The sequence below is a fragment of the Orycteropus afer genome, unplaced genomic scaffold (genome assembly GCF_000298275.1).
Source record: "Orycteropus afer afer isolate SDZICR_OR568_19922 unplaced genomic scaffold, OryAfe1.0 scaffold00420, whole genome shotgun sequence".
NCBI classification, from domain to species: domain Eukaryota; kingdom Metazoa; phylum Chordata; class Mammalia; order Tubulidentata; family Orycteropodidae; genus Orycteropus; species Orycteropus afer.
The window spans coordinates 1,534,966-1,548,172 of NW_006922007.1; the positions used below are offsets into that span (position 1 = coordinate 1,534,966).

The following is a 13,207-nucleotide window of genomic DNA, read 5'->3' on the forward strand; positions in this document are numbered from 1 at the left end:
CCATTCTTAGCTTGTTTGAACCTTTATTTTGTACCTCTTTCCAGCCTGATTTTTTCTGAATCCCAGTCATCATACCTGTTAGATTTCCCAGAGTTGCTTCAAAAGACATCTCCTTGTTGGCTGAGACAACAGTTGCTCCCTCCTTTCACCCTCTATCAGCTAAACTGTTACTAGCTCCTGAAGACTTCATTAGTGTCCTGATTCGCTCCCATCCTCACCTCTAGTCTGTCATGTCTACCAGCAGTTTTTAGTATAACTTGTATGTCTAGCTTCTGTGCTGATACCCTACCAGTTCTTCCTTAATTCCATTCAGGCTCCACCTCACTAAGGATTTGTCATTTGCTTGGTGCCTATGTTTGTTGTTACATGCACCATCAAGCTTCTGTCCTGAAAAGGAAGCCTTTATTGGCAACTCTAATCCAAGCTCCCTGCCATACACCTACTGCTGTTGTTCCCACAGGAAAGGTAGAACTGGATTCAGGCATCTGTGTTTTGCTACCATCACTTGGGGTTGCATTCCACTTTCCACCTGTGGTAAGAAAGCACTTGAAAGAATTCTAACCATAGGATCTATTTTTAAAGCTGAGGAGTTGGTCACACTAAGAATAAATGGTATGGGGCCTAATGAAGTTGAGAAAAGTCCCACGAAGAGAGAGACCTTATGGTCAATCCACAGACTGGTGACCTGCTTTCTTGTGTTGCTGGAAGCATAGGGTGGGGTGCGTAGGCTCTAGGTTTATAACCAACACTTCATGTGCTCAGACCTTGGCTTCGACCTTTGTAGTCAGCATCCACCTTGCCCTTTCCTTCTGTGTTAAAAAACTGACTCATCATTTGACCTCCAGTGTAATTAGTAGCTTTTGTGGCCCCAAATGGACAAATCAGTAACTCATCCCCAGCTTGAGAAATACTAAGTATTGTCACTTCAGGTAAACAGGAATGGCAAATGTTCAGTGGGGAGTGGACGCCCAAGAGCCTACAGTGTCTGTTGGATTCCTTTCCTCCGACGTTTAGATTGTTAAGGCAAATGAGGAGGAAACAACTGTGAGCTGAGGAGTGAAAACACAGCACACAAGGAGTCAGATAACACAGGCTCAGAGTCATGGGAAAGTCTGGAAAAAGTGAGACTAAAGGATTGAATCAAAACTCTGAGGCCCCATTTTTCCCTACAGGAGGAGACTGAGCTGGGGAAACAGGGTGCGAGCAAACGATCATCTTTGCCCCAATAAATGTGGATTTACTTGCTGCTAGTTTAGCACTTGGGCTGGAAGAGTGGGCAAAGCCTCTGTATACACGATTCACCAATGAACAAATAGTTTGCAGTAGGTGGTTTAATTGTGGAAAGTGCACACTATAAACACAAAGGCGCCTGCTGGCAACTGAAGCTAGGCTGGCCCTATAGGCCCATTTGGGTCTTTGAGGATCAGGGAAGGTGGCCATAGATTCCTTCTCCTGAGATTAAAATTTCAAGGCATTGAACTCTAAGAAAAATGAAAACTTAGATTGCTCTACAGGGAAGCTGCTGAGCACCATGGCTCTAGAAGAGCTGGGTGGAGACGTGGAGGAAGATTGAGGGAAGAAAGAAACACAATGATGCCAGTGACTTCATTCACACACTTAGCATATGCAGCTTTAATCAACCAAAAGGAAAAAAAAAAAAATCCCAAATGTACAAGTGAAAAAAAATCCAAACTTGACACAGCCTTAACTAATTATCAGCTACTTTTATGTACAGCTGTATAAGTTCAAAAAAGCTATCCTATATGTATATACAAAAGTTGTTTATACACAGATCTGTACATAAGGGTCTATATTTATTTCCTCAGAACCCTTAGGTCTCACCCTTTGGTGAAGACACCAACACTTCATTCACATATCTTACAAAAAATGAGACTGTTTCCAGGACTGACAACACTGCCTCCTGTATTTCAGACCATAGGCTCCACTCGACTGGTTAAGAGATCCTTCCACCAAAATGTAGACCATACTAGATGCATGGGCATTCATCCTAAAGGCCCCTCAAAAAGCTTTGCCAGAATGCTCTGAAGAAAAAGCCTGTAAACCAACCCCAGATGAGGAAGCTGAGTCCTGATTTGACTGCCACCCCAGGTCCAGGCTTAGGTAGGCATGCCTGCCCTGCTCACTGTCGGTATTCTAGCTCATCTACGCTGATGACTTTGGCGGGCATGGAGGGCAGGGGCTGCTGCAGCACATCTGAGCCAAACCATTTGGCGAGGCCCACAGGGGAGCTGCTTCTCTGGCTGGGCCGGTGCTCCAGCTGAGGGTGCACATGGGGCAAGCTTGACCGGCTGGGCACGTTCTGGGGAGCTATGGGAACGCTGACAGCTGCTGCCTGAGAACCAGAGCCTGGAGCATGCAGAACTGTGGAGATAAAAAGAAGGGATTATTCAGCATGAGAGGGATAGTAGTACTGTACTAAGACCTGCTTCATTCAAACCATATACATAAAACCCCAAAAAGAAGTCTTCACCAGAGGATATACTCTAGGGTTTTCTTTAGGAAACTCCTTTGTAAAATGTGAACACAACTGGATCAGTTAGTACCTTGGAAAGCTGAGCTACTCAGAAGCACATTGGGTTATTTAAGAGCCTTTCCCATAGCAAAAATAGTTGGCAATGACTTCCCTGACAAGGAACTTATCTCTAGAATTTATAGAAAAGTCCAACACCTCAATAACAAAAAGACAATCCGATTAAAAAATGAGCAGAAGAAATGAATAGACACTTCACTAAGGGGATACTCAGGTGGCCAACAAACATACGAAGAAATGCTCGCAATCAGTAACCATTAGAGAGATGCAAATCAAAACAATGAGATACCATCTGCCTCCAGCACTAGTAGCAAAGTTCAACAAGACAGAAAACAACAAATGCTAGCAAGGATGTGGAGAGATTGGGACTCTTCATACACTGCTGGTGGACTGTAAAATGGTACACCCACTGTGGAAAGCAGTATGGCAATTCCTTAAAAAGTTAGAAATATCTTTTGATCCGGCTGTTCCATTACTAGGTATATATCTTAATGAAGTGAAAGCCAGGACAAAACAGACATAAGCACACCCATGTTCATCACAGCAGTATTTACAATAGCCAAAAGATGGAAACAACCTAGATGTCCATCAAAGAATGGATAGCCAAACTATGGTATGGGCACATAAACACAATGGAATACTATGCAACCCTAAAGAATAATGTAGAATGTGCAAAACACTGCGTAACGTGCATGAACTTGGAGGACATTATGCTGAGTGAAGTAAGTCAATCACAGAAGGACAAATGTATCAGTCCGTTACTGTAAAAATCAAGGGAAGGTTTAGATATGGAAGGAAATTGTCTTTGTTGGTTACCAGGGGTGGGAGGGGAGAGGAGGGAACAATGTTAGATAGGTAGAGATAACTTGATTTGGGTGAAGAGAAGGGGAGTGTACCAAATGTGAGTCTTCCACATGGTGGCACTGAGGAAGAGGAAGAGGTACATGGGAGGTATAGACAACAAAGATGAACCCTTTTGCACATACAGTATTGCATTGTCAGTGAAGGCAAACATGGGTTTACGGGTGGATAGATGGATGGAGAGGCTTAACTAGTAGGTATGACTATGAAGCGGGGAGTATACCCAAGACCAGGTATAGGGTTGGCAAACAATGGTCCTATGAGTGTATTTGTATGATCTGAATTCCCAGGTGTATAGTAGAGCTGACAAGGGACAAGGTTGCAGTCACTTCTTGGTCATAGCCAGCTACCCAGAGAGACCAAGTAGTTGAACCTGTGGGCTCAGGACCACAGTCACAGGGGACATCAAGCTCAGTTGGGATAACATACTACACAAAACATTGTTCCACCTCCTACTTTGGTGAGTAGCGCTGAGATCTTAAAAGCTTCTGAGTAGCCATCTAGACGCAACAATGGGTCTCTCCTTGTCCAGAGCAAAGAAGAATGAAGAAAACCAAAGATGCATGGAAACAATTAGTCCTAGCAACTGATACACCATGTGATCTGCAGCCTATACGACTATGAGACCAGAAGAACTAGATGGTACCCGGCTACAACTTTCAACCACTCGGAGGGGGATCTACATAGGAAATCCTGGATAGAGAGGGAGAACAATGTGGAACAAAATTCAAAATCATTTTGGGAAAAAAAAGGGGAGTGGGGACCAGGTTTGCTGGTCTGATAGAACCTGGTGGAATCACTGAGACTATGGCTCCTAGCTGCCCTTCAGGTCTGGAATTGAACCCACACCTGTGGCTTCCAGCCAAACAAAAGACAGGCATATGAACTGAACATTTATCTGAAGTAGATACACTCCTTGGAGAGAACAATCATGGAAGAAAGAAGGGCTGCTTATGCACAGGGAGACAGCTCAGGGGGCAGAAGTGCATGGAGGGAAGGACACAGGGAAGAGGTAACTATGGGGAGGAAGTGGGAGGGGAGCTGTTGCACTGGGGTGAATTACAGTCAATGTCATGAGACAAAGTGTATGTGAACTGCTGTATGGAAAGTGAATTTGCTCTGTAAACTTTCACCCAAATCACAATAATTAGAAAAAAAAAAGAGAGAGCCTTTCCTATATCAAGTAGCCACATCACGGAAAACATAACTGGTGTGAAGGCATCTACCATGGAAGGCCCTATGCTGAACCTCTGTTCCAAGGATTCTTAGCTTCCTTTCCTAAGCAGCAAAGGACAAAGAAAACGAGTACATACCTGCCTCACCTCCTACCCTTGAAGGAACAGTAACCCCAAATCTCATTCAGGCTGGTTTACTTCGTTGTATCCCCTGGTTACACCTGAACCCAGCCATCTTACTAGCATGACTGAAAGAACGAGGATGCCTCAGTGTCAACCCATCCCCTCCCCACGGAAACATCCTAAAAGTTTCAAGTCTACTCAGCCCCTTGTGCCTACCTGAGCGCTGTAACTGCTGTTGCATCATTGCCAGGTGCAGAGGTGTCCCAGCACGAGGGTTTAGGAGAGGATGACTAGCGGCAGGTAAAGGGTAAAAGGGCTGACCCAGGATTGGACCAGATATTCCCTGTAAATGAGTCAGGTCCATCCCAGGAGGAAGCACACCTGTGGGGCAGGGAAGAGAAAAAAAAAAAAGCTGCTGAGTAGTCTTAATCTTCCTGGACATTTTCAAACTTTATATATAGTTTTGCTGATCTGGAAGTTTATTAAGAATCAAGAATGCTTGAGCTAGGTTATTAATATTAATGGACTAAGAGTTGGATTAGATTGGACCCATTCCCACTAATTAGATCGAAGAATCTAGTAACACTTCTCTGGGGATCCTACTTCATCGGTGTCAGCAATTGCTGTCATACCAGGCCCACGGAGCTATAGCCAAACCAGGTCAGAAACTCACCAGCTTGGAGCAAACTTGGAAGATGCTGTGGGTGTACTCCCTGGGCCAGCATCCTTTGGACCAGCCCTGGGTGAAGCTGGTGAGCAGGCCGAACGATTGGTACATGGGGGACAAGAGGAACTTGGTGGACAGGGCGGAGGAAAGGTGCTCCCGGAACTGGGGAAGCCAAGGTGGGTGTTTTTCTCCCGGTTGCTTTAGGCCGATAATCTTGCTCTTTGGCGTACCGGTTGCTTTGAGCCAGTGGGGTAGAGCATGAAGGCCGCTGCACCATTGACAGCTTGGGGTTGGTCGTGGGCGAAGAGTCTCGATCGACACTGGGCCCAGGGTTGGACGAGAGGAGGTTCTCTAAGGAGCCAAACAGAAGTATGTTGCTATTGGCAAAGCTCCCCAAATACTTCTGGCTCCCAAGGATACAGTAAAGCTCATTTCTTAGAAAAGCTCACAGTTCTTACTTGATCCCTTCACTAAGTTCAGAGGTCAGTGTGGTAGTGATCGTCATTTACCCAACAAAGGACCAGAACACAGAGTCAAGATCACGGGCAGTTAGTGATAGGACTAGGACCAGACCCAAGTTTTCAGGTGTTCCAACTCTTTGCTAGACAAAGCATTTTTGTTACACTCTGGGAAACCAAAGGCTCTGAAGTTCTAAAAGCCACAATCCTTAAAAAGTTCAGGTCTTTGTTCTTATAATCTTCCCAAGTCAGTAATAGGTATGGATAAGTGTCCCTAGCGTATCAGGGCTGGTGGTCTCTCTCCACTGGCCACCCACTCTGCCAGAATGGCTGTGTCTCCAATTCGTGACTTTCATCAACACACGTTTTAAACAGCAGTAAGTCTGGTGGAGGAACTGCAACTGCCTACCAAAAAGAACCAACAGGATTCCTTTTTTAAGGAGCTTCAATACAACAGTCATGGGAGAAAGAAGGGCTGTTTATGCACAGGGAGACAGCTCAGGGGGCAGGGGTGCATGGAGGGATGGACACAGGGAAGAGGCAACTATCAGGAGGAAGTGCTCGGAGAGGAGCTGTTGCATTGTGGTGAATTGTGCTCAATGTCATGAGACAAAGTGTATATGAACTGCTATATGGAAAGTGAATTTGCTCTGTAAACTTTCACCCAAATCACAATTTAAAAAGAAAAGCAGCAGCAACTTCAACACAGGCAAAAAGCTCTCACATGATTACTTCTCTGTGACCATAGCAGGCCAGGCCTGGTAGAGCATGTCACCATGTCCAGGTGTGACTCCTAAAAGCCTCATACGTTTTCTACACACTTTTAAGAGTCCTTCTAGATCCTGCGGGCTTGGGACCATGGTTGCAGGGGACATCAAGCTCAATTGGCATAACATACTATACAAAACATTGTTCCACCTACTACTTTGGCGAGTAGCGACTGGGACCTTAAAAGCTAAGAAGCTGCCATCTAGATGCAACAACGGGTCTCTCCTCGTCAAGAAGAAAGAAGAAAACCAAAATTAATGGAAACAATCAGTCCTAGCGACTGGTACACCATCTGATCTGCAACCTATACAACCATGAGACCAGAAGAACTAGATGGTGCCCAGCTACCACTGCCATCCACTTGGAAGGGATGTAGGAGATCCTGCATAAAGAGGGAGAACAATGTGGAACAAAACTCAAAATCATTTGGAGGCAAAAAAAAAAAAAAAAAAGAAGGTGGGGATTAGGTTTGCTGGTCCAATAGAGCCTGGTGTAACCACTGAGACTATGGCCCCTAGCTGCCCTTCAGGTCTGGAATTGAACCCACAACTGTAGTTTCCAGCCAAACAAAGTACAGGCATGTGAGTTAAACATTTACCTCAGGTAGACACATGCCCTGGAGAGAACAATCATGGGAGAAGGAAGGGCTGCTTATGCACAGGGAGATAGCTCAGGGTGCAGAAGAGTATGAAGGGATGGACACTGGGAGGAGGTAACTATGGGGAGGAAGTGGGAGGGGAGCTGCTGCATTGTAAATTTTGGTCAATGACATGAGACAAAGTGTATGTGAACTGCTGTATGAAAAGTGAATTTACTCTGTAAATCTTCACCCAAATCCTAAAAAAAAGTTAAAAAACAAAAAAAGAGTCCTTCTATACACGCTCCCTATATATTTCAACCACTGCACAAATTCTGTAGCACACTTATCCCCACAAACTGGAGAGAATCTTTTAGAAAGAAGTAAAACTGGATGAACTATTTTAATTTGCCAAATAAATGTACTAATGATTCAAGGATCTTAAAGTAAGGGCCACTATGAGTCGAAATCAACTCAATGGCACCTGACAACAAAGGACGTAACTCAAAACCAAACTCACTGCCGTTGAGTGGATTCCGACTCATAGCAGCCCCCATAGGTTTCCAAGGCTGTAGATACTGAAAATTTTTTATTCATTTTTTTTATTTTAATTGTGATTTGGGTGGAAGTTTACAGAGCAAATTCAGTTTCTATATAGCACCTCACATATACTGTCTCATGCCATTTGTTACAATTTACCACAATGCAATAGCTCTCCTCCTACTTCCTTCCCATAGTTACCTCTTCCCTGTGTCTGTCCTTCTATGCACTCCTGCCCCCTGGGCTGTCTCCCTGTGCATACACAGCCCTTCTATTCTCTCATGATTGTTCTCTCCAAGGAGTGTATCTACTTGTTACAAATGTTCAGCTCATACGCCTGTTTTTTGTTTGGCTGGAAGCCACAGGAATGGGTTCAATTCCACATCTGAAGGGCAGCTAGGGGCCATAGTCTCAGTGGTTCCACCAGGCTCTATCACATCAGGAAACCTGGTCCTTTTTTTTTTTTAAATGATTATGAGTTTTGTTCCACGTTATTCTTCCACTCTATCCAGGATCTCCTCCAGAGATCCCCCTCTGAGTGGTTGACAGTGGTAGCTGAGAAGCCAAGGCTACAAATCTTTATAGAAGCAGACTGCCTCATCTTTTTTCCAGAGAGTGGCTGGTGGGTTCGAATCACCAACCTTTTGGTCAGCAACCAAATGCCTTTAACCACTGTGCCACCAGAGCTGTAAGAATCTAAAGTGAACCTTTCTTTCTAACAGTGCTCATACCACTATTAGATTGGTCAGAGTTTCAAGTGGCTGAACAATTGTGAGCTGGTCTGTGACAGCCAGGGTTATGTATCAACTTGGCTAGACCATGATTCTGAGTGGTTTAAGCAGCTGTGATGTGCTTATTCCCATGATGAGATCAGCTGTGTATGTTTTGAGCAGCCAATCCGTTGAAAAGGAGTTTCCCTAGGGTTATGGGCCTGCTTCCAGTATATTTATGGACATCCTGGGAAAGAGACAGACCCTTCAGTGGATCTGGATCCTGCTGTGCTGCCTACACCTCTCTGTGAGCAAACAAACCGTTTGGCCTGGTGATCTTGGATTCATCATCCCTTGGAGTCCACAGCCTGTCAACCTTGAGCTCGTCAGCCTCTGCTGCTGTGTGAGTTGGGAAAAGCCTCCAGCTTGACATTTGATCCAGGAACTTGGGGCTTGCCAGCTTCTATAAATGTGTGAGCCATTTTCCTAATTCCCCTCTCTCTCTCTATAAGCTTTACTGGTTTTGCTTCTCTAGAGAACCCATCCTGACACATGCCCCACCACATCTCACTGTTAGACACAGAACAGGGGTCCAGCGAGCCAGGGGTCTTGCCCAGGGCTTTGCTGGGAATCAGGTCTGGCCTATGTCCTGTCACACACATTCTTGGACAGTGCGCTTCAAACACTGCAGTACCTTCACTGGCTTTCTGCAGCTCCTCTTTACTGTCACCTGCGGGTTTTCCAGAGGCTGGCTCCTCCTTGCTTTTCTCTTTGCTCTCGTACATCTTACGAATCACTGAGGTAGGGGTGAAGGAAGGAGAAAGCTGCAGAGAAAAACGATTAGAATTAACACAGTCACTAAGGGTCTTTCCCTTATCAACCCAGGATTAACTGGCCAAGCTTCTCAACAAGCTGAAGAGACCCTGTGTCTGCTACATGGTAGCAGAGGCCAACTGCAACGTTCTGGCCTCTAGCTGCTAGAGGCAACAAACAGCATGGGGCAAGGAGGAAGGCTCACCGGTTACTTTCATCAAAACTGAGGTTGAACTCGAGTGAAAGGTAGTTAAAGCTCAGAGCCTCAGCCTGGGTCTGTGATGCTGGTGGGCCTGCTGAGGCCCCTCTGCCTCGGCTGTTTCCCCAGCCTGGCATTAAGACGTGGGGAAGGGCATTTCAGAGACAAGCGCAGAACCTAATGTCCTCCACACCTGCTATTTCCCTTTCCACCTTGGCTATCCGGGGAGTCACATGAGGTTAATGGTCTCCTCAGCCGTAGGATTTGATCATCTGGGGCCATTTCCCATCTCTTCACTGTGTCTATAACTATACTTTGATGATTTCGTTATGTGCCTTTTTGCAGTAACCCCAAGTCCTTGATGACAGGGTATGAACTGTGAACAGAAAAGCTCCTTCTAGACTCTGTATACACCCTTCAAGGTGGTTGGTGAGAAGCCTCACTTGGGGGGGTCCTGAAGCACACAGCAATAGTCCCACTGGTCTGTCAGCCTCAATCAGATGATAAAAAGTCTATGGGAAGTGGATTCTTTTCATAGTGCTGGTACACGAGCCATTATACAAGCAGACATGTCACCACAACTAATCAAGCCACTTTGTCCCAGCCTTAGTTCTTAGCACAAAGATCTGAGTGTGAATTTGTCAACTCCCCACCATGTTCCCCTGGACTCCCCATGATCCAGCCCCAGTGAGCCTTTCTAGCTTCACCTCCCATCCTGCACCCTTGTCTTCTGAGCAGAGCAATTACTCATTTGTCTGCGTACCCTACATCACCTTGTCTGCCTGTCTGCCTGCCGGAACACACATCCCCAGTGTAAGGGCTCCACCAGGTTCCTAACAAACTGTACTGAAAGGGGAAGACCTAACAGATAGATATGGGAAATAGACTGTGAGCTCAGTTATTTCTGTGGAAAGCACACAAGGACATTTTGGGCAGAAAATGGTACAATACAGGCTCAACAAACAGGGAGAAATCTAATGGTCATTCACAAAGGTCACTGACCATGCTTGTGATGGAGGCAGTGGGGGCCGGGGAAGAGGAATTCCCTCGATGCATGGGTGCTGGCGACTTGGTCACTCGCTGCTGCCTGTGAAGAAACCAAGTATCAGTGTGAGTGACAAGTTGCTCAAATCCAAAGTCCTACACAATGAGCTGATACTCCACAGCAGCCTAGGAATTCAACATCTCCTTTTCCTTATCGAGTTCACTTCCTCAGGTACGCCACAGATACCTACTATATGCAAAGGCATGTGCTAAGCTTGGAGAGGCAACCAAAGCATAATGAAACATAGCTCCAGCCTTCTTAGGAGCTCTCGGTCCAGTGGGGCAGATACTTACCAACCCAGGGCAAACCACAATAGTGGGCATCAATGAAGTACAGTGGGAACATGAAGAGTCAAGGGGATGATAGGACACTCCTCCTGCAGAGCCTCTTGGGAAGCTTTTCAGGGAAAAGGCTGCGATTTAAGCTGGAGGTGAGCCCCAAGAAGCTACAAGATGGAGCTCAGTACTTCAGGCAGAAGGAACAGGTAAAGCACTTGGGAAGGCCACGGTCATGGCTAGGTTATCCAGGGCAGGTGTACAGTTTTGTAGACTACACCAGAGGGCAGGGGGCACATGTTCACCCCCAACACTAATTAGCACAATGCCTGGCATAAAAGTGACTGACGCTCTGTAATTCAAACCAGAAGAGAACCACAAGTTGATGCTATTTTAGGACCACATGACATCTGCACTCACCACCAGTCCTGGTCTTTTACCCAAACCCCTCAAATCAAGGGGAAAAGAGATGACTTGTCCCCCAGCCATTCTGTTCGTTCTCCCTTAATCTGAAAGACATCAGGTAGCAGCTGATGTAGACATAAACAGGTTGGGAAGACTTAATGGACAGCCTTATTGCATTCCAGCCAAGCCCAGTGTCTGTGCCAGAAATGCTGAAGCCCAAGTAGAGTCAGGGACTCAGGAAGTTAAATCACAAGCAGATGGGAATTACTTCTTTCTTGTCTATACCAGGTAGCCCCAGTGCTATCACTCAGAGTGGGACATGGGCAGCACATAGACCAATGATGCGCTGAGTAAACAAGAGGTGAACCCCTAACCTGGGATCCTGTATGATAAGCCATTTGTTCACACTGGAGAACAAATAACTGAGCATCTACTATGTACTAAACACTCTTCTAGGTTCTGGGGATACAGCAATGAACAAAACCGACAAAAATCTCTGCCCTTATGGAAATGACATTCTTGTGGCTGCAGGGTGGACAGGGGTTACTGTAGGCAGGAAGGCAAAGAGTATGTCTGAAGGTGAGAAGTATAATAAAACTGGTAAAGGGGAGGGAGAAGATATGTCTGCTGGAGGGTACACAGGGTGTTCAGGGAAGACCCGAGACTGCTATTTGATGCAAAACGCGAAGGCTTCGCCAACACTGTCTAGGCTTTACTTGGTAGTTTTGAGTAAGTCACATTTTAAAAACTAAGTTTCTGGCTCAGTGAAATCTAATTATTCACCCCATCTACCTCATAGGGCTGTTGCGAAGATCAAATACAATTTTGAATGTTGACTGAAAGTGCTTTGAAAGCCACGAATCATGCCAGCAACTACACTACTGTGTACACAGACACCAGGGGGAAAAGGGCTGAGAGAGCAGTGGGCAGAGGGTCGCCGCCGACGGGATGCGCTTGTGCAAGGGGCACCCCCGGTCTCGGTACTCCCCTCCCTGCTCAGAGCATGGTGCCCACTGTCCAGGTTAGGAAGGAAAAGCTCCTGCAAGCCCCTGCAACACTGGGTGCCAGTATAAGGTGGTATAGGCTGATACACCATCAGTTCCCAGGGTCTGCACAATCCAGGGACAAGATAAAGGTAATTTCTCAAATTGCCAACATCCAAAACTGCTGGAGCAGGACCCTGAGGCACTGACACTGCAATGGGGAAAACCACATTTACACAGAAGTCCTTCCTAATTACAAAGTATCACGTGAGCAGGACTTACTGTAGGGTTTAGGGATGCACTTTTGGGTGATAAAACTGAAAAGGAAGGTGGTGATTAGTCTATGGAGGCTGGACAGTGGTCATTTCTGGGAGAGGAAGGAAAGGTGGTTTGGACAGAGCTCATGCAGGACTTCTGGGCAGTTAACAAGATACTTGCCTTGTAATAAGCTACCCAGTAATTTTAGGTAATTTCTGTTTGACTTTGCAGTAAGGTGTACATTGATACCTTTTCCCTTTTTCTCTCCATCATATGGTTCATTTTACTATTTGTCACAATGAACAAAAAGAACAAGAAGTGAATGAAATCGGTCATATACTTGTTAATTGCTCTCACCAACCAATCCACCTCTATCAATAGCTTGATCACGCCACATGAATACGGGGAGAAGGAAGCAAGGTGGATTTTTGCTTTCCATCATCTCAGAAGCATAACTGCAGATAAAGAGCCTATGCCACCTACATCTAAAACAGTCCTTTAACTGGCAGAAGACACCATCAGATTTTAAAATCTATTTACAACTAGAAGTGAGGTAAACTGGGTAGACAGCATCCCTTCCAAGTGACCAATGAGCAAAGTGAAACCAAGACAGTAGCTTACAAATGAAGAACACAAACAAAACAGGCTGCAAAGCCCCTGTGGCAGAATTCAATGGTGTAATTTTTTTAATCATGACCTTTACTGGCAGCATTTGGTGAGGGATGGAATTCCCACTGTAAGCTGCACAAGAGATCAGCATACCCAGCAGAATTAGATCGCAGGCCACAATTTGTTCATC

General features: G+C 45.7%; 1 protein-coding gene across 1 annotated transcript in view; it reads right to left on the reverse strand.

Annotated features, from left to right (window-relative positions):
• Nucleotides 1–2,140: 2,140 nt before the first annotated feature.
• EIF4ENIF1 (eukaryotic translation initiation factor 4E nuclear import factor 1) overlaps nt 2,141–13,207 on the reverse strand; it is a 59,878-nt gene continuing 48,811 nt past the window's right edge. The window contains exons 14-18 of the mRNA XM_007953948.2: nt 10,445–10,529; nt 9,125–9,254; nt 5,384–5,728; nt 4,927–5,091; nt 2,141–2,382 (exon numbers count right to left, since the gene is read on the reverse strand). Of these exons, the coding sequence (XP_007952139.1) occupies nt 2,141–2,382; nt 4,927–5,091; nt 5,384–5,728; nt 9,125–9,254; nt 10,445–10,529 (967 nt within the window). The remainder of the gene's footprint in view (nt 2,383–4,926; nt 5,092–5,383; nt 5,729–9,124; nt 9,255–10,444; nt 10,530–13,207) is intronic.